Raw genomic sequence first — 27,987 nt, 5'->3', positions numbered from 1 at the left:
CTACATTGTAGAATAATAGTGAAGACATCAAAACTATGAAATAACACATATGGAATCATGTAGTAACCAAAAGAAGTGTTAAATCAAAATATATTTTATATTTGAGATTCTTCAAAGTAGCCACCCTTTGCCTTGACAGCTTTGCACATGCTTGGATTCTCTCAACCAACTTCATGAGGTAGTCACCTGGAATGCATTTCAATTAAACACCTATGCCTTGCTAAAAGTTCATTTGTGGAATTTATTTTCTTGTTAATGCATTTGAGCCTATCAGTTGTGCTGTGACAAGGTAGGGGTGGTATATAAAAGATAGCCCTATCTGGTAAAAGATTAGCCAATCAATGCTTCAGAGTTCAAGTAACAAACACATCAACTGTTCAGAGGAGACTGCATGAATCAGGCCTTCATGGTCGAATTGCTGCAAAGAAACCACTGCTAAAGGACACCAATAAGAAGAAGAGACTTGCCTGGGCCAAGAAACACGAGCAATGGACATTATACCGGTGGAAGTCTGTCCTTTGGTCTGATGAGTCCAAATTTGAGATTTTTGGTTTCTGAGACGCAGAGTAGGTAAACAATTGACCTCCGCATGTGTGGTTCCCACCATGAAGCATGGAGGAGGAGATGTGATGGTGCTTTACTGGTGACACTGATTTATTTAGAATTCAAGGCACACTTAACAAGCATGGCTACCACAGCATTCTGCAGCAATACGCTATCCCATCTGGTTTGCGCTGAGTGGGACTATCATTTGTTTTTCAACAGGACAATGACCCAACACACCTCCAGGCTGTGTAAGGGCTATTTGACCAAGAAGGAGAGTGTTGGAGTGCTGCACCACATGACATGGCCTCCAGTCACCCAACCTCAACTCAGTTGAGATGGTTTGGGATGAGTTGGACCGCAGAGATAAGCAAAAGCAGCCAACAAGTACTCAGCATATGGCTACTTTGAAGAATCTAAAATATATTTAGATTTGTTTAACACTTGTTTGGTTACTACATGATCCCATGTGTTCTCATAGTTTTGATGTCTTCACTATTATTCTACAATGTAGAAAGTAGTAAAAAGAAAAATCCTTGAATGAGTAGGTGTGTCCAAACTTAACTGGTACTGTATAATTAATCCATTTTGAATTCAGTTTCTAACACAACAAAATGTGGAATAAGTCAAGGGGTACGAATACTTCCTGAAGACACTGTATACCACTGCTATGGGCTGTATCCAGGCACTGTGCCACACCTCCTCGGGCCTTATTGAAGTAACCTGTTCGACTACATCTGACCATTTCTAACCAGGTTCCCATCCAACCTTTTAATGCGCGTAATGTACATGTTGAGGGTAAAATGTTTTATCACGACAGGCTTGATTGAAACAGAAAATGTGTCGGTAAACTTTCCAAAATGCAGACAAATCCAAATACGCTAGACAAGGTGGGATCTTTTTGTGTCTAAAATGTATTATGCGGGAAATGTCAGTGGAAAAGCTTTTAATGAGCAAATATTAATATAACCAGCATATCGAAGTAAACTTGGGAGTCACGCGATGACGTGTGGTCGTCCCACTATAACGCACTGGGAAAGCACGCCGTTTATTAGGCTACAGATTAAATAAGTTAGGAACTTCACAGGGTGGTGAAAGTGCAAGTTGATGAGCTTGATGCTCCTTCCCAATCAATAGAGCTGCCGTTTGACAAAGCTGCCATGTAGGCTAAACCCTCACTGTATCTGCGAGCTGTTGGCTAGAGCGCACTGCCAGTACCAGAGTGGGAACTCACAAGACAACTATTGTTTTGGAGAAAGCCATCAGTAGAGCTGAAAATGCAACGTAAACCCATTTAACTTGTATTTTTTTTATTTTTTATTTCAGTTCATTGGAATTTTACCTCAAAGGTATTTTTATGTGTACTACGTCATCACGCACGCCTTTTATCCGCAACAAGTTAATTTGACGGGAAAACATCTCTGGTGGGAAAAAGTGCATAGTTTATTCGCATGAAATGGATGGAAACCTAGCTACTGACAATAGTGTTAATATCATCATATTTACACAACTTTGATAGCGTCGTATCGGTTGTACACGTTCAAGGCTCTACAGCGCGACCATTTTACTCACATATGCGCCTAAATGTTTTTGCTGTGCGACCTGGAATTCTAATTTAGGAGCACCAGCGCACCTAACAAATGCTTGATTCTAGCTTTAAAACCTCATTTTTAATTGTGCTCCTAAATTTCTTTGTGTGCGCTTACATTTCTCAACTTAGGCGCACACGTGCTCCTTGTAAAAAAAGGCTGTCAACTAATAGCATAAATATCTGCACAATTCAAAACTTATGAGGCTTCTGTGCCTCTTCAGGACAATAAATGATTGGGATGGCAGCTCAATCCAGTCAGATGTTCCTGTATGAGTGGCCTCCCACCACAGTACACGCTGAAGGTCACGTCCCAATTGTTGTTTGGGTAAAACCAACCCTGTTGACTGATTTCCTGGACTTATCTCCGCCGCAGCAGAGTATGGGCTGAGGCTTTTCCCTCTCTGATAAGGCCCGTCTGCCAGGGCTGACCTGATACAGCCTATGCAATCCACCATGGACACACATGCATGAGTTATTAGGTAAATGAAACATATCCTTGAAGGGCCTCTTAACCTAAATTATACATATTTTAATCTAACACAGCTAATATCTTTAATGGTTTCACCCCGCAGCTCTCCCCTCTCTGCTTTGACACTTTACTGTGTCACACTGTAGTAACAGATTTTTTGCCTGCGACTAACGTTTTCATGATCTTCAGTGCCATCACTTCCTTCCTCAGCATAGACATTTCCTCCTCCTGCTTCTTCTTCTCCTTGTGCAGAAACTGGATGTAGTCAATAGCTGCAGCAGGAAACACAGAAACAACCAGTCATGGATTTCTGGACAAAGCATTTCTATCAGGGAGGAAAATTCCAGCTTAAGGTGGGATCCTTTATAAATATTTAGTATGTTGACATTATTTAAAAAAAAGACAGGTCAGAATGCCAATTTGCAGTCCTAAAATGTACATTTCTGGTTGCGAAGTACAATGGTCTACATAGAATACATTACTTTTCTGCAGCACTGTGGCCTTGCTGATCTTCTGCGTCCCCACGGCAAACTCAGACTGCTGCTGACAGGTGGGCACTATGGACTGGAGATCATCATAACCTTTCTGTGGAGTCAAACACACATGACAAACAGATTTTAGAATTGACAAAAATATTACATTTGGCCACCTAAGAAACCAAATGTTTTTTTTGGAAGAGATCAGTCACCAACTCCCTCTGTCCAAAGTCCCCCCCCCAAATCTTTTGTATTTTTCAACCTTTTCACAACTACCCTCCTTCCCATGATCTACACTCCTGTTGATCCGCTCCCCATCGGAGGCCAAACCTTGATAGCATTCCGTCGTTTCTGCTCGGCCTGTGTGTGCGCCTGTCTCCGCCGGTCTTTGTAGGACTCCTTGTATGTGGTATCATGCCTGTAGTCACTGTCTTCATCATCTACAGTGAGGAGAGGAAGAGCAGGTGTTTCAGTCTACCTCCCTAGGGCTCAAGGCTGACATCAAGCTAGAATAAAGCACTGGACAATGAGAGTGCAGGACAACGCCCAACCGAACTAGGTCACTTGGAAATGCAACAGAGGGAGAAAAAAACCCAAGAAAGAATGGAGTGGAAGTGAGAGTGGGGTAGGGAGTAAGACAATGAATAAAAGGGGCACTGCATTAAGTCGTTTCTGAATCAGGACACAAAATAATATGTCGTCTAAACATAAATGAGAAAGAACACAGTACCTGTATTTGGTACTGATGAGGCACTTGTGGACCCAATACTGTTAGCCCTGGAGACCACAGTACCCTTCCTTGCAGTCTCAGCAAAGAAACCTTCATGGAGAACATGAAGAGCTCAGACATCAAATTACTAATCAACAGTTACCCACAGGACTGGTAGCCTACTAGCTATAGATTGTATGTTTTAGTAAAACAACAATTAGGACTAAGGATACTACTCACTGGGGTCAAATCCGTTGTCACTGAAAGCCCCGTCGTTCTGTTCAGCCATGGCAGGTGTTGACAGGAGAGAATACAACAGTGGATAAGGAGGTGAGAACAACAGGCTCTTTCCCGTCTCACTCAATGGGCAGATTCAATTATGCTGAGCCGCAGGGCACCGGTGATGTGAACGGGTAAAAGCAGTGAGGGAGGAGCTCCCTTCTCAAAATGGAACAGTAATCTGTGCTGCTTGGACATGTCAACAAGGCAGCATGGTGCGTCATCCAGAAACATACATCTCTTTTCTATAAAATATGTCCAAATATGTTTGATTTTTCAAACTAGTTTTCATTGGGAAGGCAGATAAAATGTTACCAAAAGCAATCACTTTTGCATGTGGAAACAGAATCATTATCTACTTTTCAGCCGACTTCTGCCGCATTCACGTGCTAGTCTGAATTAGGAAACTCAGAAATGTCAGACTTGCTAACTGGTTTTAGTTATAAACGTGCCGCGTTCAACAAGTTTCCTAGCTTCGACTAGCAGGGGAACGCGGCAGAAGTCAGCTGAAAAGTAGAGAAGGATTCTAGACTTCGCCGTGGACTTTGCACAGGGCACCGGTTCCAAAACTAATTCAATCAACTTTCACTTTAAATCGAATCCCCAGACAAACACAGCAATATGCATAAACAAACTCCACTGACAGGAGTCCTGGGGTGTAATCATGTCCAAACAGTTATGTTCTGCAACTAAAACGAGTTTCTATTGGTCAAATACAGGTAGGTTCCTTCTGTTTTAGAAACAGAGTCAGCGGAATGAATACACCACTGATTTGATTCATGTAGGCAGAATGTCTAAAAGTATTTGGTTTTGAATATACTTAAGTATCAAAAGTATAAATAACTTCAAATTCTTTATATTAAGCAAACTAGACCGCACCATTTCTTTACTGATAGCCAGGGCCAAACTCAAACACTGAGATATCGTTACAAATGAGGCATGTGTTTAATGAGTCCGCCAGATCGGAGGCAATAGGGATAAACAGGGATGTTCTCTTGATAAGTGTGTTAATTTGAAAATTTATGTTCTGCTAAGCATTCAAAATGTTACTTGTATTTTTGGGTGTCAGGGAAAATGTAGAGTAAAAAGTGCATTATTTTCTTTACGAATGTAGTGAAGTAAAAGTCAAAAGCTAAATATTAAAGTTAAGTACAGACACCCACCAAAACTACTTACGTAGTATTTTAAAGTATTTTTACACCACTGCTAGGTGGCAGCTAGTTACTAGTAGCTCCTATGCGGTCAGTGCAGACAAGGCTGAAATATGGCAAGTATTTTTGGCAAAAACATGTCTACAACCTCGGCAAACATGCGTTGCCTACATGTACATCGTGACGTGGGCGCAATCTGAACACACCAACAACGTTTTGTAAAGTTGATTTATTAATTTACCTGTGGATATATAATGAGTGTACTATTTGCAGAATTAAACACTGTCCACCCAGACGGTGAATTTGCAGATCACCCGTCTGGTCCACTAGGACTAGGCTACAAGTTGGTCAGCAGTTGACCGTCACAGAACCGTAACGAAAGGGGAAGAAGCTTGAAAGGAGTCATAAACAAAAGCGCTAGTACCTAGCTAGCTACCTGTTAGCTAGCTAACACAAGCCAATTGTAGGAAATTAACTCCAAATTACAAACACTACTCTTGCTACGAATATATGACAGTGTCATACATCGCTTATTTGTCCTTACATATTTGTCTAAACTAGCAAGCTTACTTTGTTCCAGTGATCCTCCGGCGATGCTGTAGGATCCGTCATCTTGGAATCAGCAGCTGTTCGAGAGCGTCATGGGGTGGAAAAACAATTTAGAGAAAGGGACCTACGCCCTCTACTGGTTCACACGGTATGACATACGACCTCAAATAAGTGCATGTTTATAGGCCGTAGGGATCTATTGCCGCGTTCAAAACAACGGGGAACTCGGTCAAATCATGACGTCAGTGATCAACAGGTCGGACAGTTGGATATATAGAAAGAGGCCCGAGTTCCCAAGTTGGAATTCCGTATTGGATGACCGTTCAAATCGTTTTTTTCCCACTCGAGGCTCGTTTTTTCCCCTCAGAGTTCCCAGTTGTTTTGAACGTACTCAACTGGGAATTCAGAGATTTCTGAGTTCCCAGTTTTGTGAACGCGGCATATGGCTGCGTTTACACAGGCAGCCCGATTCTGACATTGCTTTCACTAATTGGACCAATCAGATCAGCTCTGAAAAATATCTGATATGATGAAGATCTGATGTAATTGGCCAAAAGATTAGAATTGGGCTGCCTGTCTGAACGCAGTCATAGGCTCCTCATAGAAGTAGGCCTTCCTCATGGAAGTAGGCCTGCTGCTGTTTAAAAAAAAAAATGTTTTACCAGTAACTGATTTTGCTCTGCAACACTGATGAGTGGCCAGTCAGTGACATTAATCAATCTGGTAGAAAGTGTCTACTAAGACCTTATTGATGTTCTGATTGTCAGCAATTGATTCACCACCACATGGTAACAACATGGGCAATTTTGCCTTGACTTCACTAGGGGTAGCAATGTGAATATCTGACACAGGGTAGAACTCTTGGAATGCTATTTAAGGGTACATTGGGTAAAACGCAACTGCACTCACATTTCCACAAGCTATGTTCTGGCAGTGGTTTCCTAATAATGGAAAGTCACGAAAGTAACGATAAAAACACCTTACTTAATCCACCCTCTACCATTTGGCATGCACCGACCATCCACGAGGCCAGATACGTGTAGTTACTTCATAGCTCATATGACTCTTCATAGCTCATATGACTATGGGCCCAATACCCCTACTTAGTCTTCTGTTATCCCTTCTTTTTTTCACCCCCTCCACTTTACTCTCTTGTCCATCTTCTCCAACCACACCCTCTCTGCTTCTCCCTCAGTCTCCTCTCTCCACCCTACACCACCCCCTTGTCGTTTTGTTTCTCTCACACACAGCAGGAAGTTACTCTTCTGCTTTTTCTGGTTATGCGGTTTCTGACTCTGCTGCAACGACTGCGTCAAACTCCCCTCTCCTTCCTGTAACACCCGTGCCCTGCCTGTCTGTGCTGAGCTCATTGTAGGAACTATGAACAGTTAAATAGTAAAAACAACATCTCGCTTCAGCAGGCGCCACTTTTCAGGTTTCAAGTTGGTCCGATTTTCTTCTTCTTCTCGTAGTAACACCTGTTATCCAGCAGAGAGTGAGGACAGTGGAAGAGATACGGGATTAGGAGGAAAGATGTTGCTCCGTCAAACATCCTCACCTCAGGACCAAGACAATTGCAGTAGGCCAGTGGCTGTTCCATCCACCTGCTTAATCTCCCAGAGACGTTGAAGGGCCAAGGACTCCAAGACCTGTTTTTATTCACCTCTTTTTTTGTTTTGGAACTTCATTGGACTGCCCTACATTGGAACTAACTAGCTACTTTTTTCATTGTGGACAGGTTTGCAGACATCTGAGTTGGAGTCTGTTTAGGAGTTAGGCCTACTAGCACTTCCAGTTAAAAGAGAGTGTTTTTTACCTTTCCCCTGGATTACCTGTTCAGGTTGGTGATGGGGAATGCGGCGGGGGGAATAGAGCAGGCAGATGGCAGGGAGGCCAAGCACTCTGTGGGCTCAGGAACGGGCCTGAGTGACCCCACCCCGACCCTGCAGAAGAAGCAGCCTGCTCCCCCCAAGCTGCCCGTGCCCCCAGAGGAGGAGCTGGAGGAGCGCTTCAGTGTGGTGCTGGTGAGTGGCAGGACAGGAGGGGAGAAACATCATGCATATCAACACGCAGAAATGCAGACACATCACACAGGAATTTAGATACATCACACACCTACTGTATGTATTGCACTGATATCAAAAGGAACAGGTGAAATCACTCACTTAAATATGCACGGTGCCAGATGTCTGAGAGAAAATACATTCAGCTTCACATTTTAATTATTCTGTCAAGGTAATTCTGGTTCCTGTTAAAAAACAATTCCGTCTCTCTCACTGCAGCCAGACATGTTAGTGAAGAGAGCTGACATTTTGTTGGCCTCAATCCCATCCAAAAGCTCACATCCTCTTTTAGATATTTTGAAATCGACCATCTGCTCAGCCTGTGTTCGAATGATCTCATAGACCTTCGACTGCAGTCCTCCCTCTTAGATGAACCGGAGACACCATAAAGGCACCGTGCTGGATTGAGCAATAGATTTTGCACGAGAGAGACCATAAGACTAAGACAGGAAGGCAAATGTTTCTCAAATATTTCAACATGTCATTTCCCATCAGTTAACACCTACGGGGGACAACATAATGTTATGTAGCCAAATCCCTTACACCTAAGTCTGCAAGAGGTGGAACCAAATTATTTCTGTTAGAATTTTTTGTTGTTGAGGGGTTGTAATGTGTCCCAATACTAGAAGCACGGCTGTTTTTACAAAAGAAGCAGGACATCTCAGGGGAACAAGGCCTTATCTGTAGAAACTATTAGTCAATCATGAGTAGCGCAAGCAGTTTGAATCACACATTTAGATAAACATCGGATAAATGTGATGCTAAACATATTAGGCACTAGATACGGAGACACACGAAAGACATGTGACATCATGACAGTAAAACTACCTTTCCATGCATACACCTTCACCTTCTTTTACTTTTATGCCTGAAAGAAAGAGGAAGTCAGGTCATGATCTGAAAGAGCAGGCTGGTAGAGAGGACAGTGGGCAGGAAATGGCTTAGGCTAAGTAGGTGACTGTACCACACACATATTAGCTAATAGTTATCACACTGCACAGGCAGCCTACATGCATCAAAGGTAAATGCTACCTTCTCTAGTCTAGATTTCAAACGGACCTAATACGTCACTTATTGCACTCACACGAGCAGATATGTTTATGTGGCAATGTGTGAGAGGAGATATTAGGTCAAAGTAATAATTTTTCTTTTTTGAGAGGAGTGTCAGGGTGACAGTAAGAATGGAACAACCTGTTGAAACTGAGAACAGAACTTCCCCCTCGGGTTCTAAATAGAGCTCCACAGCGGAAGTGTCACAATACCCATAAAGCCTAGCGGTCAAATAGCAAAATGGTTCCAATCATTTTTCCATCATTCATTTTTCTCATAGGGAATTTCAGAAACACTTAAAATAAGGGCTGTGTTTTCTGTAGGCTTACCCTGTCGTGATGTTTTGATATCCATGTAAATATCTCTCTCAGACAAGGTGACTTTTATCAATATATTCGGCTCTATTTACTCTCAGATTAGAAAACGCTAATTAGCATCAAAGTAGACATCATGCAAGACTACACATCCATGCAAGCTCCTGCACGTCATCTCTAGCTGACACCTTTGCTAACAGGTATTGTGTCAATTTAAAAAACAGGTATTGTGTCAATTTAAAACTTGCACAAGACCATTCACATAATTATCAATTTAAAGAAATGTAGCCAATTTATTAATTTTTAAATGTAGCTAACGTTAGATAGTTAATCCAGAGATTCTTACCTTTGCCTCGTTTTGGTGGTCTCGTCCAGATCATCATGGCATTTATAGAACTGTATGATAGCCCAATTAGCAGCTAATTAGCATTAAAAATACATTATTGGGGGGGATAAATGCAGGCAAATTTATTGATTAAAGTCACCTTGTCCTAGAAAGATTTACATGGTTATCAAAATGTCAAGGCAGGGTAAACCTACACGAAACACTGCCCTTATTTTAAGTGTTTCTAAAATCCCCTATGGGAAAAATGTATGGTAGAAAAACGATTGGAACCATTTCCTTGTTTGACTAATAGGTTTTATGGGTATTATGCTCTTTTGCACACCAGTATTTCTACTTGCACATCATCATCTGCACATCTATCACTACAGTGTTAATTTGCTAAATTGTAATTACTTCGCTACTATGGCCTATTTATTGCCTTACCTCCTCACGCCATTTGCACACACTGGATATAGACTTTTTCTATTGTGTTATTGACTGTATGTTTGTTTATTCCATGTTTAACTCTGTGTTGTTGTTTGTGTCACACTGCTTTGCTTTATCTTGGCCAGGTCACTGTGGTAAATGAGAACTTGTTCTCAACTGGCCTACCTGGTTAAATAAAGGTGAAATCAAAAAATACTCTGGTACCCGTATAGGGTCTCTAAATTGAGATACGGGTCGTTCCATTTGATTTCAATCACTTTTGACCGCACCCCTTTTGATTTCAACTAAACTTTCCATACATATTTGCCTATGGTGCAAGTGGTCAGGAAGTTACATTTCGGACCTGAGTGCCAAAACATTTAGGAGATGGAAGAGCTCAAAGTTGGCCCATTTTGCATACCCCACCCTACCATGAGACATCCACATTTACATTACATTTAAGTCATTTAGCAGACACTCTTATCCAGAGCGACTTACAAATTGACTTACAAGTTGCAGTTGCATTTGAAATCATTTAAAAGCTTACAAACAGGGATTGTAACTATTTTATAATTTCTTGATTTATTTTTATGAGTGAATATAAACGTTTTTAAGAGTTTGCTGTGTCTCAACCAATGGCGGGCACAACACAAACACCTCAGATTATGTAAAATAGGGTCTAAGATACAACATATTCGAAAATGAAAGCATTTTTATACTGAACAAAAATATAAACGCAACATGTAAAGTGTTGGTCCCATTTCTCATGAGCTGAAATAAAAGATCCCAGAAATACGCATAAAAAGCTTATTTCTCTCAAATTTGGTGCACAAATTTGTTAATATCCCTGTTAGTGAGCATGTCTTTTAAAAAAAAAAAAATTCTGGCAGAAAAATCTGTATACATACAAGAAGTATACAAACAGACAATAATAACATATGCTAGGGGGTACAACAAATGACAGATTATACAAAGACCTTAAAAGATACACACGTATTGATTGTTTTGACAGCTTTGTTATTAGAAGAATGTAGAATGGTCTTAATGTGCTGCTCAAATTCCTTATAGAAAACATGGAAGAGTGTTTTTTTTATTAGTGAATTTACATTTATGAATATGAAATTTGATTATAGTTAAGGAAACCGAGCAGCACATTGTCCCATAAACAAAAGTCATCAAAAATATTAACAATTATAAACTATGAAAATCTTGCTATCATTTCTTTACATGTAGACAATTCCAAAATAAATGCAAAACAGTTTCTGGATTGTCAACACAAAAAGTACAGTTAATGTTAATGTCTTTTTTAAGTTTATTCAGGTATTGATTCGCAGGGTAATACTTATGGGTAATTCTGAAAGAGACCTCTTTGACCTTGTTAACAAGAAGGCATTTGTGTGGTAATAACCAGACTTTTTTCTAACAGATATTATTGACAAATGTATTCCAGTAAGTTGTAACATTATTTATTTCACCTTTATTTAACCAGGTAGGCCAGCTGAGAACAAGTTCTCATTTACAACTGCGACCTGGCCAAGATAAAGCAAAGCAGTGCGACAAAAACAACAACACAGAGTTACACATAAACAAACGTACAGTCAATAACACTATAGAAAAATCTATGTACAGTGTGTGCAAATGTAGAAGAGTAGGAAGGTAGGCAATAAATAGGCCATAGAGGCGAAATAATTACAATTTAGCATTAACACTGGAGTGATAGATGTGCAGATGATGATGATGATGATGTTCAAGTAGAGATACTGGGGTGCAAAAGAGCAAGAAGTAATAATATGGGGATGAGGGGGTTGGGTGTGCTATTTACAGATAGGCTGTGTGCAGGTACAGTGATTGGTAAGCTGCTCTGACAGCTGATAACATAAGGAATAGATACAATATCCCTTTGAAATAAGGCACGTATAGATCTGTTGTTCTGAGGGAGCAAGGAGAAACACATTTCTCCTACTGGAGAGTCAACTGGATTAAGCGAGGGAAGGTCAAGAAGGTGAGGTCTGGTTCCACCTCTAAACAACATGAGACTTCCAGATGGAATAGCATCAAAGACTATGGCGAACTCTCTAGGTGTAACAGGGATATTGTAACGAGATAAAAATTCCTCTTAATTGAGTAACGATCCTTCTGCATTAAAAAGTTGACTCACCAGCAGGATATGATTATTAAACCAGTTCTTAAAAAATAAAGACTTGTTTCTATATAAAATATCCCTATTGTTCCAAATGAAATACCTAGGCAGGGAAAAATTATGTTTATATATTAACAACCACGCTAAGAATACTAATTTTGTAGGAATCTTCTCAATGTTATAGTTACAAAGTAACATAAAATTGAAGCCACCAAAACGGGAGAAGATATAATGACGGATGAAATTCCTTAAGAATTCTTTAAGAAATGTTTAGCCCAATTTATCAGTATTATTAAAAAAAATGGACACCACCATATTCATGTGTTCATAACGACAGATTTCCTAATATAATGTGTATGATTTTTCCAGACGAAGTTGAAAAGCATCTGGTCAACTGCTTTACCTATTTTGTTGTCAAGATGTAGGGACTGGGCTGCATAAGTAAGTCTGGAGATACCTTCAGCTTTAGAAAGCAATACTCAACCTTTCAAGGATAAATCCCTCTGCAACCAATGGTTCAACTTCTTAAAGTTTTTTCCATAATAGGTATGAAATCGAATAAGCATCTTTCCTGTTGATCCTTAGATACGGTAATCCCAAGGTATGTTACTTCTTCCTTGACTGGAATATTGCATATAGAGGGTATCACACGGTCTTTAACAGCAAACAATTGACACTTATTAAGGTTTAGGCAAAGACCAGATGCTTTGATAAAAATATTTATCACATCGACTGCTCTAGGAATCTGGTCAGCATCTTTCGAAAAAAGGGTGGTGTCATCTGCAAGGTGACTGATGATAATATCTCCGTCAGCAATTGAGATCCCTTTTATGTCGCTGGATTTAACAAAAGTTGTAAGAAGTCGGGTTGCAAGCAGTTAGTGAACATTTCTCCTTTGCCAAGATAATCCATCCACCTGACAGATGTGGCATATCAAGAACTGGATTAAACAGCATGACCATTACACAGGTGCACCTTGTGCTGGGAACAACAAAAGGCCACTCTAAAATGTGCAGTTTTGTCACACAGCAATGCCACAAGTTTTGAGGGAGGGTGCAATTGGCATGCTGACTGCAGGAATGTCCAACAGAGCTGTTGCCAGAGAATTTGAACGTTCATTTCTCTACCATAAGCTGCCTCCAACGTCGTTTTACAGAATTTGGCAGTACATCCAACCGGCCTCAAATGGAACGACACATACTCAAAAATGTAGGTGTGTGTGTGCGCATGCGTTCATGTGTACAAACCATGCGCACATAAGAGTATATGTCTTTCTGAGTGGGTATGTGTGTGTATGAGTAACCTCATGTGTATGTACAGCGCATATGTCTTCCCTGTGGCTCAGTTGGTAGAGCATGGTGTTTGCAACGTCAGCATGGTGTGTGCAACGCCAGGGTTGTGGGTTCGATTCCCACAGGGGGCCAGTACAAAAAAATGCATGAAATGAAATGTATGAAATGTATGCATTCACTACTGTAAGTCGCTCTGGATAAGAGTGTCTGCTAAATGATTAAAATGTAAATGTAAATATTCACACACACATTGTCTACATTTAGTTTTCTGTTGCTAGCCTTTGTCTTTCAAAATCCACTATCGGTCCCTCCCATACTGTACCCCACCCAAACCCTATAGCTATGTCCCCAGCAAAGCCCACACTAACTGGGGCACACATGTCAAACCTCAAGGGTTTGTTAACGTGTCAAGAGGAAGCCACAAACTGTTGCTTGAGAACATTCAATTCTGCATATCTAACCACAGTCCACACCCTTTCTTAGTAGGCCCAAGACTGCCTCGACTAAAACATCGCTCGTCTTAGATGCCTTAAATAAACCACTTTCATTAGCGGTTAGTTTGGCCGGCAACATCTAAGGGGTTATAGTGTGTGAGACGTGTCACATGAGAATGACGCTTAAACAATCTATTGTATTTTCCCATGTTAATCAATAGGCGTGACAGAGTTGAATCAACTTCTCGTGATGTAAACACACCATATTTTCCTATAGAAAGGGCCAGGTGGCTCACTTGTCATAGAGACGAGTAACTATTGAATGAATCAGGTTAAATCCACTTGCTACTCACTCAAACAGATCATGGCTAAACGACTACTGTGTTGGCCCGTTGCGTTCAATGATGAATGGTAGGAGCATTATCTGGATGTGTTTGAAAACGCTCATGACTTGACGTGATACATGCTCACAGATGGTTTCCATTAGTTACCAGCAATACATGTAAACAGTGAGTCACCTCCATGGAGTAGGATGATGATAGCGTTCACTAATACCTCTGGTGGGGACACCTGTGGTTTCTGATCACATTTGAACAGCATTGCATGAACAGGAAGCGTTATGACAATGTGCAAAAGAGCGTTGGCTGGTTGGTAGTGAAGAAAGAAATGAAATATTTTTTAAATATGATATTATTTAAGATGATATTATTCTGCAGGCACTGCTTAATTTAAGTCTATTGGGTAACATGCTGTTGTAGACTGCTCAGAGTTCATTTAAATACAAGATCCCCAAAGGTCCCAGTTGTAATCACAGTAACAGTTTCATGTCATTATTGATTTAGGTTTTTGAAGTGTACCTTCTATTCTCAGAGCTATATGAACTTGCCTCCAGACAAGCTGAATCTTTTGAGTCAGTATGACAATGAGAAGAAGTGGGAGCTGATCTGTGATCAGGTAAGAGCATTACGTCTTGTTGGGCGCTTTACATGGGGTGATTGGTTCATGCACTAGTACATACACAGTTCTACATGATTGGGTAACGCTTTATTTCAACGGTCCGTAATAAACCATTTATTAATCATTACTCCCACATTTATAAGCCATTTACTAATCATAGGTAAAGTATTTTTGCAGTCCCTAATCTAAAGCGAGCACTGTTTAACCCTAACCAATACCTAACCCTAACCATAAATGGTGTGTAATATTTTTGTAAATGCCTTATAAATGGTTTATTACCGACCGTTAAAATAAAGGGTAACCCATGATTGTATCTGAGATTAAGTGTTGTAAAAACACAGCATACGGACATAACTGTGAAGCAAAATAAATGTGTATTGCTGGTGTCCGGTTGCCAATATGTAATGTAGGTTAGAGTGCAAAAAGGTCATATAGTCTTCTAGCAAAACACTACACCTCTGATGGGTTCCTGTGGTAATGTTTCCCCTCAGCAGGTTGGCATGGTAACAGAGTGGTTTGCAGTGCTCGTTGTGTTTGACTGTGTCATTTGTCTTCTTACTCACCCTCATCCCCTCATCCCCTTCTCCTTCCTCCCTCCATTGTGTGTGGTCAGGAGCGGTTCCAGGTGAAGAACCCTCCCTCTACCTATCTGACCAAGATCAAGAGCTTCTATCAGGACCAAGGAGGAGTGACCCGCAGGGTGGGTGTACAGTACCCCCCCCCTCCCCCCGCTCACATTCATAGAGCTTCTAGTCATTCTCACCGTAGCCAGGGATTTCAAGAAGTAAATATGTGTGTTTTGGAACATTGGGATACCAATATTACATCCACAGTAGTAGTACGTCCTTGCATTTTATGACAAAGCCACGAAGCCAGCAATATAAGGCCAGTCTCATTAGAACAACTTCTGAATTATTGATATAAAAGGTTTGTGCGTTTCCTTCGTTAATAGAGCTTCTCCATATGGTTTTGGCCTATTTCAGTTCAAGAGGCGGGTCCAGGAGTCCACCCAGGTATTGAGAGAGCTGGAGATCTCCCTCCGCACTAATCATATTGGGTGAGTGACTGGACCAGGATTAGCCTCTGCCGAGTCCCCAACAACCAGATGTTCTGGTTTTCAGGGGAAATGGAAATACAGCCTGTGATGCAACTTCCGCTTTTGGACGTTAATAAGGCGACACTCCATCTTAACTCCTCCTCCACATTTACTTGATTGGTTGAACAGTGCAGATAAGAACCTCCCCTGATAGTTTTTTTCCCTTCTTCTCATCAAGACCAGTATGTAGGGTATCCAGTTTCACGCGTTTCTTTTACGCCTGCTATGTTAGGTTTGACCAGGACTGGTCCCACAGTTATCCCATCAGCCAGTACGACTGACTCAAGAGTCCTTAAAGTAGTATCGTGTTCAAATTCTCTTTCTCTCTATATAGCTGGGCCCAGGAGTTTCTGAATGAGGAGAACCAGGGTTTGGATGTATTGGTGGATTACCTGTCCTACGCCCAGTGTGACGCTTCGTGAGTATCCCTTGCAGCCTCCCCTTCTGTCTTACCAGAATCCCATACAGTATCAATGAGACATACAGTACCAGTCAAAAGTTTGGACACACCTACTCATTCAAGGGTTTTTCTTTATTTTTACTATTTTCTACATTGTATAATAATAGTGAAGACATCACAACTATGAAATAACACTTATGGAATCATGTAGTAACCAAAAAAGTGTTAAACAAATCAAAATATATTTTTCATTATTCAAAGTTACCACCCTTTTCCTTGATGACAGCTTTGCAGACTCTTGGCATTCTCTCAATCAGCTTCACCAGGAATGCTTTTCCAACAGTCTTGAAGGAGTTCCCACATATGGTGAGCACTTGTTGGCTGCTTTTCCTTCACTCTGCGGTCCAACTCATCCCATACCATCTCAATTGGGTTGAGGTCGGGTGATTGTGGAGGCCATGTCATCTGATGCAGCACCATCACTCTCCTTCTTGGTCAAATAGCCCTTACACAGCCTGGAGGTGTGTTGGGTCATTGTCCTGTTGAAAAACAAATGATAGTCCTACTAAGCGCAAACAAAATGGGATGACATATTGCTTCAGAATCCTGTGGTAGCCAATCTGGTCAAGTGTGCCTTGAATTCTAAATAAATCACAGACAGTGTCACCAGCAAAGCAGCCCCACACCATCACACCTCCTCCTCCATGCTTCACGGTGGGAACCACACATGCCGAAATAATCCGTTAACCTATTATGCGTCTCACAAAGACACAGAGTAATAATCTCATATTTGGACTCATCAGACCAAAGGACAGATTTCCACCGATCTAATGTCCATTGCTCGTGTTTCTTGGCCCAAGCAAGTCTCTTCTTCTTATTGGTTTCCTTTAGTAGTGGTTTCTTTGCAGCAATTCGACCATGAAGGCCTGATTCACTCAGTCTCCTTTGAACAGTTGATGTTGAGATGTGTCTGTTACTTGGACTCTGTGAAGCATTTATTCATTTATTATGGAATCTGAGGTGCAGTTAACTCTAATGAACTTATCCTCTGCAGCATAGGTAACTGTGGGTCTTCCTTTCCTGTGGCGGTCCTCATGAGAGCCAGTTTCATCATAGCGCTTGATGGTTTTTGCGACTGCACTTGAAGAAACTTTCAAAGTTGTTGAAATTTTACGTATTGACTGACCTTCATGTCTTAAAGTAATGATGGACTGTCATTTCGCTTTGCTTATTTTAGCTGTTCTTGCCATATGGACTTGGTATTTGACCAAATAGGGATATCTTCTGTATACAACCCCTGCCTTGTCACAACACAACTGATTGGTTCAAATGCATTAAGAAGAAAAGAAAATCCACAAATGAACTTTAAACAAGGCACACCTATTCATTGAAATGCATTGCAGGTGACTATCTCATGAAGCTGGTTGAGAGAATTCCAAGAGTGTGCAAAGCTGTCATCAAGGCAAAGGGTGTTGAACACTTGTTTGGTTACTACATGATTCCATATGTGTTATTTCATAGTTTTGATGTCGTCACTATTATTCTGCAATGGAGAAAATAGTACAAATTAAGAAAAACCCTTGAATGAGTAGGTGTGTCCAAACCTTTGACTGGTACTGTAGATTTAATGTTTGATTATCTATATGTGACTATATGTTTGCGTATTTGGGAATTATATCTATAGGTTTGACCTGGAGGGTGCTGAGAATGGGGGAACACTGTCAGAGAGAGGGAAGCCAGCGGAGAGGTCCATGGAGGACCTGAATAAGAGTGCAGGAAGCTCCCCTACACACGGCATGACCAGAGCAGCCCGCGCCCTGACCGTACGGTAAGAACCATCAGCCGTTATGAGACCCGAGTCTCACTAAGCAAGCCTTACAGACCACAAGATAAATCTCACCAAAAATATTCTACTGCAAAGTGGGACCTTCTGACCAGTGACCACCATCTCCTCCATCCTCTCAATATCTCCTTTGCTGCAGAATAACCTCTCTGGCCCAGAGTAGGAAAACTCAGAAGATCTCTCGATTGGCCAGTCAGAGGGACGACGTCCATGTGTGCATCATGTGTCTGCGTGCCATCATGAACTACCAGGTGTGTGTTGTGTGGTGTGGTGTGAGGGCATGACTGTGATATGGAGTGTGAAATTGTGAAAGTCCAACGCTAATTATCACTTTTTCAGTCGGGCTTCAACCAAGTTATGACTCACCCACGCTGCGTCAACGAGATCACTCTCAGTCTCAACAACAAGAACCCCAGGTATGAACACCTGTGTGTGTGATGTGTGTGTGCATGCTTGTGCATGTGTGTGTGATGTGTGTGTGTGATGTGGTATTATATTCCTGGTCTCTACAGAACCAAAGCCCTGGTGTTGGAGCTGTTGGCTGCTGTGTGTCTTGTGAGGGGCGGTCATGACATCATTCTCGCCGCCTTCGACAACCTCAAGGAGGTGAAGGGATTTACCAAACTTAGCCACACTATAGCAGGCTTTACTTTACCAATGTGTACTGTGTCATCTCACCTTAGCCTACTCATTTGTGTGTTCCCAGGACCAAGACTTTTCTCTTCTAAGTAACCTCACGACTGATACACTTTCACAGCCTGTCTTAGTCTCACCGAGCACACTTAGAACTCAAAAACACACACTCACACGAAGATATCATGTTGTGAGTGCGTAACCACTACTCACCAAACTGAAAGGCCCCTTTAAATGACTGAAATGTCGTCTGAAAAAAATTCTACTGATATCGATATAGACTTTCCACATTGGTGACCATCACGACTAATAATAGATTTGATGTTGGATGTGTTTAAAGCAGAGGTGGACGAATTTGATCAGCTTTCTATGAATACAGTGGACATCTGTTGAAGTGCATGACTCTGTTACTGAAACAAGGAACTTCTTTCCCGTGTCCTTTCACTCAGGTGAGCGGAGAGAAGAACCGCTTTGAGAAACTGATGGAGTACTTTAGCAATGATGACAGCAACATTGACTTCATGGTGCGTGGACACAAAACGGCTTTAAATCTACTGGATGATGTGTTTACATTACTCACAATGTAGTTCTGAAAGGTTAAAGATCAAATATGATGATCCCTCTCTTCAGGTGGCCTGCATGCAGTTCATTAACATTGTGGTGCATTCGGTGGAGAATATGAACTTCCGTGTGCACCTGCAATATGAGTTCACTCACCACGGACTGGACCAGTACTTAGAGGTGAACTCTCCATTTATCCTTCTCATCTCATTGTTGAAAATGGAACCGTCACAACCACAAAACCAACTCCTTGAAACGGAAATGAAACCGTCATGATAACAATGATGATGTGTGTGTGTCAGTCTCTGAAGCTGACAGAGAGTGAGAAGCTGCAGGTTCAGATTCAGGCCTACCTGGACAACGTGTTTGATGTGGGGGCTCTGCTGGAGGACGCAGAGAACAGGGGCGGGGTGCTGGAGCATGTGGATGAACTGCAGGAGCATAACTCACAGGTCAGTGATACACACTGTACACACACAGTCTGATTCATTCAAATCTCACCTCTAAAAAATGCCAGCAATTACTCTATGACTCTGTCTGTGATCTCTGAAAGTTGTGTTGGCATGTTGTGTCGTGTTGTGTTGTGTTGTGCTGTGCTGTGCTGTGCTGTGTCATGTTGTGTCGTGTTGTGTTTTCGTGTTGTGTTTTTGTAGCTGAGTGCCAGGCTAGAGGAGATTGAGAGCCAGTCTGCAGAGAGGATGGCTGAACTGGAGAAACAGCTCCTCCAAGCCACCAAGGAGACAGAGCTGCTCAAGGTCTGCACTGTACAATGAACTGTGGACTGTATACAATATAGTGCATCAGACAGAAAGGTATGTGTGTGATTGTGTGATGCTAACTTTTCCTTGCCTTTGTGTGTGTGTGCGACTGACAGGAGAGCCTGCGGGACTCCTGTTCCCAGGTCAGTTCTCTGCAGCAGAGAGAGAGGGAGAGGGAGATGAGCCAGGAGAGGGAGCGGGACAGAGAGCGTCTCAGCCAGCCCTCCTCTGAGCTGGAACTCAAGGTGCAGGAGCTGCAGGACCGAGGGCTGATCCGCCTGGGACGCACCCCCTCTGGGGCCCTAGACCTCCAGGTGGTGCCTGTCACCATCATCGAGTACGCCCCCGCCCCAGCCTCTGAGTGCCTGCTCAGCTCCACTGGACCCACTGCCCCTGGCCCAGAAGTCCCCGATGCCACTCCCTCCTCAGCCATCTCTGCTGTCCCCCCTCCTCCTCCTCCTCCCCCCCCGCCTCCTGGGCCTGGTGGACGTGCTCCCCCACCTCCTCCTCCTTCCCCCGTGTGGCTCCGGTGGCCCACCTCCCCCTCCTCCTCCCCCTCCTCCAGGGGGAGGTCCGCCCCCACCTCCTCCCCCACCCGGCGGTGGACCTCCGCCCCCACCCGGAGGCCCACCTTCTGGAGACAGCCAAGCCGGTAAGGTGACTCTTATCTGCTTTCATTAGAGATGTACAGGTAACTGCCAAAATAAAGGAAACACCAATATAAAGTGTCTTAATAGAGCCAGAACTAGCTTCAATGCACCTTGGTATAGATTCTACAAGTGTCTGGAACTCTATTGGAGGGATGCGACACCATTCTTCCACGAGAAATTCCATACTTTTGTGTTTTGTTGATGATGGTGGAAAATGCTGTCTTAGGAGCCACTTCAAAATCTCCCATAAGTGTTCAATTGGATTGAGATCTGGTGACTGAAAAGCCATGGCATATGATTTACATTGTTCATCAAACCATTCAGTGACCATTCGTGCCCTGTGGAGAGGGGCATTGTCATCCTATGGGGGCATAGCCATGGTAGCCAAAATAATGGCGAGCCCAGCATTTTTATACATGAACCTAAGCATAATAGGAAGTTAATTGCTTAATTCAATCAGGAACCACACCTGTGTGGAAGCACCTTCTTTCAATATACTTTGTATCTTAAGTGTTTCCATTGTTCTGGCAGTTACATGTGTATGTCAGTGGAGGCTTCTGAGGGGAGGATGGTTCATAATAATGGCTGGAACGAAGCGAATGGAATGGCATCAAACACGTGGAAACCATGTGCTTGATGTATTTGATACCATTCCACCTATTCCGCTCCAGTAGCGGTCTACAGCAGAGATTTGAAGATGAGAGGGGAGATCATGAATATATAGGAGAGATTAAAGAGATTAGGGTGTGAGAGGTCAAATAGGAGAGAGCTCTATGATAATCAGATTGTCAGTCAATCTCATGAATTTGTATGCGTCCAATTTGCTGAAGAGTGAAATGAGTGCATTGGCGATTGACAAATGTGATTGATTCTCTCTCCTACTCTCTCTCTTTCTCTCTCTCTCTCTCTCTCTTTATCTCAGGAGGTAAAAGCAGGAAACCCATCCAGACTAAGTTCCGGATGCCTTTGCTCAACTGGCAGGCACTGAAGCCCAACCAGGTGACTGGCACGGTCTTCCACGAGCTGGACGACGAGCAGGTCTTAGGGGTAAGACCAAACCTCCACACAGATACTAGTGCTGACTGAACTCTACTCTTCCATTCTCCCTTCTCTCACCTTCCCTCTGACCCCCTTTTTCCACTCTTTCTGCTCCTCTCTCTCTCTCTCTCTCTCTCTCTCTCTCTCTCTCTCTCTCTTTATATCTCTTCCTCCTTACCCTCCCTCCTCTCTCTCCCCCTTTCTCTCTCTCCTCTCCTTACCCTCCCCCTTCCTCCCTCTCTAACCATCTCTATGTGTGTTGTGTCAGGAGCTGAACATGGATGCGTTTGAAGAGCAGTTTAAGACCAAGGCCCAGGGTCCTCCAGCAGCTCTGTCCACTCTTAAGGTCAAGGTGGCCCAGAAGGCCCCCAGCAAGGTCAACCTGATCGAGGGCAACAAGGCCAAGAACCTGGCCATCACGCTACGCAAGGGAGGCAGGAGCCCCACAGACATCTGCACAGCTATAGAGACGTATGGAACGATATCTTCTCCTATTCTTTTTCTTTCCTTAGTAAACATATTTCTCTCACTAATTTAATTTCTTTATGCCTTATTTTGTTCTCTTTAATCCCTTCATTCTCTTTCTCCTCATCCCACCTTCCCCTAACACTCTTTTTTTGTCCCTTCCTTACTATCTTACTTCTCTCCCTCCCTCCTCCTTTCCCTCCTTCTCTCCAGGTATGACCAGCAGGCGTTGGGGCTGGACTTCCTGGAGCTGCTGGAGAGGTTTGTCCCATCAGACTACGAGCTGAAGCTCCTCCAGAACTATGAGAAGGAGGGCCGTCCACTGGATGATCTGGCAGAGGAGGATCGCTTCATGATGCGCTTTGGGAAGATCCCCCGTCTGGCCCAGCGAATCAGCACCCTCACCTTCATGGGCAACTTCCCAGAGAGTGTCAAACGTCTGCAGCCGGTGAGTCAGTTGCTCAGGACAGCCAATGAAATTGTATCTGTACAACAATGACTTTCTTCAGAATCTGATACGATAGTCATTCATAATCTCACCTACAGCAACTGAACTCCATAATCACAGCATCCATGTCCATTAAGTCCTCGGCCAAGCTGAAGAAGATGTTAGAGGTGAGTGGAGGGCATCCCTGTCTGTCACTGCTAACCTCCAATCAGAGAGCCTCTTTAAACAGGCCTGCACTGTCTATGTAACACATTCTGTATCTGGCTCCTCCTCTCCAGATCATCCTAGCCTTTGGGAACTACATGAACAGCAGTAAGAGGGGTGCAGCCTATGGGTTCCGCCTGCAGAGTCTGGACCTGGTGAGTACCCTTCTGCTCTTGAGGCAAAATTATTTCCCTTGTTTAACATGAATAGAACCATCTCTAAGGTTGAGATGAACTGGCTGAAATAGTATGGCTTCAACTCTATAACGATAAATAAGTCGCTATTAGCTAAAGCAAAGTTTTGGACTGTTGAGGGCGCTATGGTATCTTGATAGGCAGGCCAGTCCATCTTTGAGAGATGACTCCATCTGTGCCTCTCTTTGTCTCTGTCCTGTCAGCTGCTGGACACCAAGTCTACAGACCGCTCCCAGACCCTGCTACACTTCATCTCCAGCATCGTCCAGGAGAAATACCCTGAACTCAACAACTTCCACACTGAGCTGCACTTTGTGGACAAGGCTGGCCTAGGTGCGGGAACGCAATCAACGGTTGCACGCGCACATGTACACACAGCTTGAAAACAATGCAGCCCTTCATAGTGAGAATAACTGACGCCCTGTTTCTCGCCTGTGTGTTTCAGTGTCTCTGGACAGTATTCTTCAGGATATCCGCTCCCTGGAGAGGGGAATGGAAGTGACCAAGAAGGAGTTCCTGGTGCAGGAAGACAACACAGTGCTGAAGGACTTTGTCAAGACAAACAGTGAATTACTGGACTCATTACTCAAAGACAGCAAGACCGCTCAGGTTGGAATCCCATAACATTTCAACTTAATAGACACATCCGACACACATAATTCCACAGAAGATGTTCAATGCATATTTTAGTGTGAGCGTCATCTCTCCTCTTCTTCCTCTCTCACCTCCTCCGCTAGGAGGCGTATGGCTCGGTGGTGGAGTATTTTGGAGAGAACCCCAAGACCACACAACCCTCCATGTTTTTCCCTCTGTTTGTCCGCTTCATGAAGGCCTATAAGGTGAGGTGGTGCCCCCATAATGGGAAAGGATTAATGAAATAGCTCATTATATTTAACTTTTGTATTTAGATGCATGTTTGTTAAAGGGGCAGTGCAGTCAACAATGTGATTTCCCTGTTTTAGGTATATTTTCCACACTATGAGGTGTGAATAATATTGTGAAAATTATATCAATGCACTTTTAGTGTAAGAGCTGTTTGGTTGGGTGGGGTGGGTTTTTTGGACCACCTGGTGTCACGGTTATCGTCGGTGAAGGAGGACCAAAATGCAGCAGGACTGTGTTTGTTCATTTTGAACATTTATTAAATCAAAATGAACACAAAAACAACAAAACGAAACAAACTTACGAACAACGAAACAGTCTTGAAAGGCTCACTCGGCAAAACAAGAAACAATCTCCCACAAATACACAGACAAACACACCCAACTAATATAGGACTTCCAATCAAAGGCAACACCACACAGCTGCCTTCAATTGGAAGTCCACCTCAATTAACTCAACATAGAAATAGATTACCTAGACTAAACATAGAATTACATAAACAAGGAACAGTGCCCAAAAACCCCGGAATACATAAATCAAATGCCCTTTTAGAAAAACCACCACCCCGAACCACAAACCAAATACCCTCTGCCACGTCCTGACCAAACTACAATAACAATTAACCCTTATACTGGCCAGGACGTGACAGTACCCCCCCCCCCCTAAAGGTGCTAACCCCGGAAGCACCTAAAAAATAACAAAAACCCCAAACAAAGAAAAAAATCCCCCTAACTAAAGGGAGGGAAGGGAGGGTGGCTGCCGTCAACGACGGCACTGTGCTACACCCCCCCTCCCCAACCCACCTATATCTGGAGGTGGCTCTGGTTCAGGCAGTTCCGGGCAGACAACCCACCCCGGCAGCTCCGGGTAGACGGGCCACTTGGGCTGACCCGGAAGACAGTCGGGCCACTCTGGCAGACCCGGAAGACAGTCGGGCCACTCTGGCAGACCCGGAAGACAGTCGGGCCACTCTGGCAGACCCGGAAGACAGTCGGGCCACTCTGGCAGACCCGGAAGACAGTCGGGGCAGTCTGGCATCGCCGGGCAGTCTGGCATCGCCGGGCAGTCTGGCATCGCCGGGCAGTCTGGCATCGCCGGGCAGTCTGGCCACTCTGGCATCGCCGGGCAGTCTGGCCACTCTGGCATCGCCGGGCAGTCTGGCATCGCCGGGCAGTCTGGCCACTCTGGCAGCTCCTGACTAGTGGGCGGCTCTGGCGACTCTTCACTGACGGGCGGCTCGGGCGACTCCTCACTGACGGGCGGCTCGGGCGACTCCTCACTGACGGGCGGCTCGGGCGACTCCTGACTGACGGGCGGCTCGGGCGACTCCTGACTGACGGGCAGTTCGGGCGACTCTTGACTGACGGGCAGTTCGGGCGACTCTTGACTGACGGGCAGTTCGGGCGACTCTTGACTGACGGGCAGTTCGGGCGACTCTTGACTGACGGGCAGTTCGGGCGACTCTTGACTGACGGGCAGTTCTAGCAACGTCGGACTGGGATGACGCACTTGAAGCCTGGTGCGTGGTGCTGGTACTGGACGTACCAGGGCTATGGAGGCTCACCGGCGGTCTTGATCTTACCTCCTGCACAACCCGTCCTGGCTGGATGGAACTAGTAGCCCTGTACGAGTGGGGTGCTTGTACAGGGCGGACTGGGCTGTGCAGGGGCCTGATGGTAGCCGTGCGTAGAGCGGGAGTTGGGTAGCCTGGTCCTCGGAGGCGTACGGGCGACCAGATGCGCTGCGCAGGCATCCTCCTACCAGGCTGGATGCCCGCTCTAGCACGGCACCTGCGAGGGACTGGAATAACGCGCACCGGACTGTGTGTGCGTATGGGTGAGATAATGCGCTTCTCAGCGAAACATGGCGCTCTCCACCTCATACGCTCCTCCATATAACCACGGGTAGCTGGCTTCCGGCTCTTCCTAGGCCTAGCCAAACTACCCGTGTGTCCCCCCCAAAAAAATTATTGGGGGTGCCTCTCGTGCTTCTCCCTCAGCGCGTCCAAGGCCTCGTACCTCCTCCTCTCTCCCTTGGCTGCCTCAATTTCCTCCCGTGGGCGACGGTACTCCCCAGCCTGGTGCCAAGGTCCAGCCCCGTCCAGAACTTCCTCCCAGGTCCATCTCTCCCGCCAGTCCAACTTGAAATCCCTTTTCCTCTGCTGCTTGGTCCTTAGTTGGTGGGAGATTCTGTTACGGTTATCGTCGGTGAAGGAGAACCAAAATGCAGCAGGACTGTGTTTGTTCATTTTGAACATTTATTAAATCAAAATGAACACAAAAACAACAAAACGAAACAAACTTACGAACAACGAAACAGTCTTGAAAGGCTCACTCGGCAAAACAAGAAACAATCTCCCACAAATACACAGACAAACACACCCAACTAATATAGGACTTCCAATCAAAGGCAACACCACACAGCTGCCTTCAATTGGAAGTCCACCCCAATTAACTCAACATAGAAATAGATTCCCTAGACTAAACATAGAAATACATAAACAAGGAACAGTGCCCAAAAACCCCGGAATACATAAATCAAATGCCCTTTTAGAAAAACCACCACCCCGAACCACATAAACCAAATACCCTCTGCCACGTCCTGACCAAACTACAATAACAATTAACCCTTATACTGGCCAGGACGTGACACCTGGTGAGTTAATAGACCAATAACAAAGAAAGTTTGCCCACCTCTCTGCCAATAACAGCTAGTTTTCAGGTTACACATTCCTCCTATTAGGCTCCTCCAATTAGGGCCCTCTCTCAGACCACGTCTAGACAGTCCTAGCAAAATTCTCGCTTGAGAAATAGCATTTAGCTAAGAAGCTATTTGTTTATTTTACCATTTGAATTGAAAACAATCACAGTAAGGTGCTTCATTGTTGCTCAGAAATGATTTGATATTGAGATAAAACAGCTGCGTTGGACATCTAATTACCTGTTGTTGTGTGTGTCCCACACAGCAAGCAGAGAAGGATAATGAACAGAGGATGAGACTGGAGGCCAAGAGCAGTGAGAACCAAGCAGAGTCTCCCTCCCCCAGAAAGAAAGAGGCTGCAGGACACAAGGTAGGACAATAGACTGTAGACCGATGCCCCGTACCAACTCAATCCACCACAATCTCTACATTCCATACAGGCAGTTATAAAAAGAGGTGGAGTACAATCGTTTTGTAGCTTCCCTTATGACTGATCGACCAGTGACTAGTCATTCTAGTGTGGTCCGTACTACATATGCCAGTGTGTCAGCTTTACCCTTTGACCCCTGCCAGTCTCCCATGATGCCCAAGATGGACCTGATAGCGGAGCTGAAGAAGAGGCAGGTGAAGCCTCAGGTGAAGGATGGTGCCCTGGAGGACATCATCACAGGTATGACAAACCACTATGGCTAGAATACATTATGCACTATAGTCTTATATTGAAAGTTTAGGATCTATAAAACAGAGTTAAGAATGCGTATAGTCAATGCCATAGCACATTATAAGTGGGCTATAAGGCACTATGAACTACATGAATGCTTTATATGTATGTAAATCATGAAGCGTTACCACACTTTTCACCGGTACATTCGGAGATAGATGTCCCTGGCTAAGTTTCAGTGGTTGTGTCTATGTGCTTTGTCCCAGACCTGAGGAACTCACCGTTCAGAGCAACAGATGGACGGAGACCAGCACAGCGTCAAGACACCTGAACAGCCCCAGCTCCAAGACCCACAACTCCACTGAGATTACTGTACACACTCAATGTCAAAGTGTATGCATACACAGAACACAAATACATACTTGTACTGTACATACACAATACACCTACATTAGTACTGAAGATTATATGGCCTTTTACCTATCAATACACATTTAAACTACAGTATGAATTGACTCTGTAAATAGAACAGAGCTTAAGCTATACGTCATGAGCAAATGTGTAACATAGAAATACATTGATGTGTTTTTATCCATTTAGCTTTTTAAAATAACTTTTGAATTTTTTGTTTCCGTTCATCTTTTAACGAGTACATTTTTTTTTAAATTAAAAAAACAAGTTTCACA

The 27,987-nt window shown here is 43.7% G+C and overlaps 2 protein-coding genes across 5 annotated transcripts in view; one reads left to right on the top strand and one right to left on the bottom strand.

Moving 5' to 3' along the window:
- LOC106607319 (max-like protein X) overlaps positions 1-7,788 on the bottom strand; it is a 10,565-nt gene extending 2,777 nt beyond the window's left edge. The window contains exons 1-7 of one of the 3 annotated variants that reach the window (XM_045720572.1): positions 7,584-7,788; positions 5,789-5,844; positions 4,029-4,065; positions 3,810-3,899; positions 3,410-3,519; positions 3,086-3,188; positions 2,776-2,875 (exon numbers count right to left, since the gene is read on the bottom strand). In XM_045720572.1, the coding sequence (XP_045576528.1) occupies positions 2,776-2,875; positions 3,086-3,188; positions 3,410-3,519; positions 3,810-3,899; positions 4,029-4,065; positions 5,789-5,830 (482 nt within the window). In that variant the 5' untranslated portion in view covers positions 5,831-5,844; positions 7,584-7,788. Of the gene's footprint in view, positions 1-2,775; positions 2,876-3,085; positions 3,189-3,409; positions 3,520-3,809; positions 3,900-4,028; positions 4,066-5,788; positions 5,845-6,751; positions 6,911-7,583 lie in introns of those variants that run through there. The other 2 variants (XM_014204164.2, XM_045720571.1) reach the window with 2 other exon arrangements.
- Positions 5,789-27,987, top strand: LOC106607317 (formin-like protein 1). 2 transcript variants are annotated; one of them, XR_006770234.1, is made up of 17 exons: positions 5,789-5,915; positions 7,608-7,791; positions 14,682-14,765; positions 15,382-15,468; positions 15,752-15,825; positions 16,199-16,282; positions 17,949-18,092; positions 18,247-18,358; positions 18,447-18,523; positions 18,620-18,713; positions 19,190-19,264; positions 19,371-19,481; positions 19,604-19,753; positions 19,955-20,056; positions 20,176-20,711; positions 21,632-21,756; positions 22,016-22,186. XR_006770234.1 is itself a non-coding variant. In XM_014204160.2 (12 exons), the coding sequence occupies exons 1-12, from the start codon at positions 20,471-20,473 to the stop codon at positions 27,630-27,632; spliced, it is 1,617 nt and encodes a 538-aa protein (XP_014059635.2). In that variant the 5' UTR covers positions 20,186-20,470; the 3' UTR covers positions 27,633-27,987. The 2 variants fall into 2 exon arrangements, 1 of the variants encoding a protein (XP_014059635.2); XM_014204160.2 differs by lacking the exons at positions 5,789-5,915; positions 7,608-7,791; positions 14,682-14,765; ... (9 more) ...; positions 19,604-19,753; positions 19,955-20,056 and adding exons at positions 22,426-22,660; positions 22,759-22,827; positions 22,939-23,019; ... (4 more) ...; positions 27,214-27,310; positions 27,568-27,987 and having other exon boundaries at positions 20,186-20,711; positions 22,016-22,218.

Source organism: Salmo salar, chromosome ssa06 (assembly GCF_905237065.1).
Source record: "Salmo salar chromosome ssa06, Ssal_v3.1, whole genome shotgun sequence".
NCBI classification, from domain to species: domain Eukaryota; kingdom Metazoa; phylum Chordata; class Actinopteri; order Salmoniformes; family Salmonidae; genus Salmo; species Salmo salar.
The sequence above is the reverse complement of the archived record's forward strand: the minus strand, read 5'-3'. Positions and strand labels throughout refer to the sequence as shown.

Coding starts and splice junctions, on each gene's coding strand:
- LOC106607317 (XM_014204160.2), top strand. CDS start 20,471: ATGCCACTCCCTCCTCAGCCATCTCTGCTGTCCCCCCTCCTCCTCCTC. Junction 21,757..22,015: donor ACGACGAGCAGGTCTTAGGG/GTAAGACCAAAC, acceptor GTGTTGTGTCAG/GAGCTGAACATGGATGCGTT. Junction 23,020..23,261: donor GCCTGCAGAGTCTGGACCTG/GTGAGTACCCTT, acceptor CTGTCCTGTCAG/CTGCTGGACACCAAGTCTAC.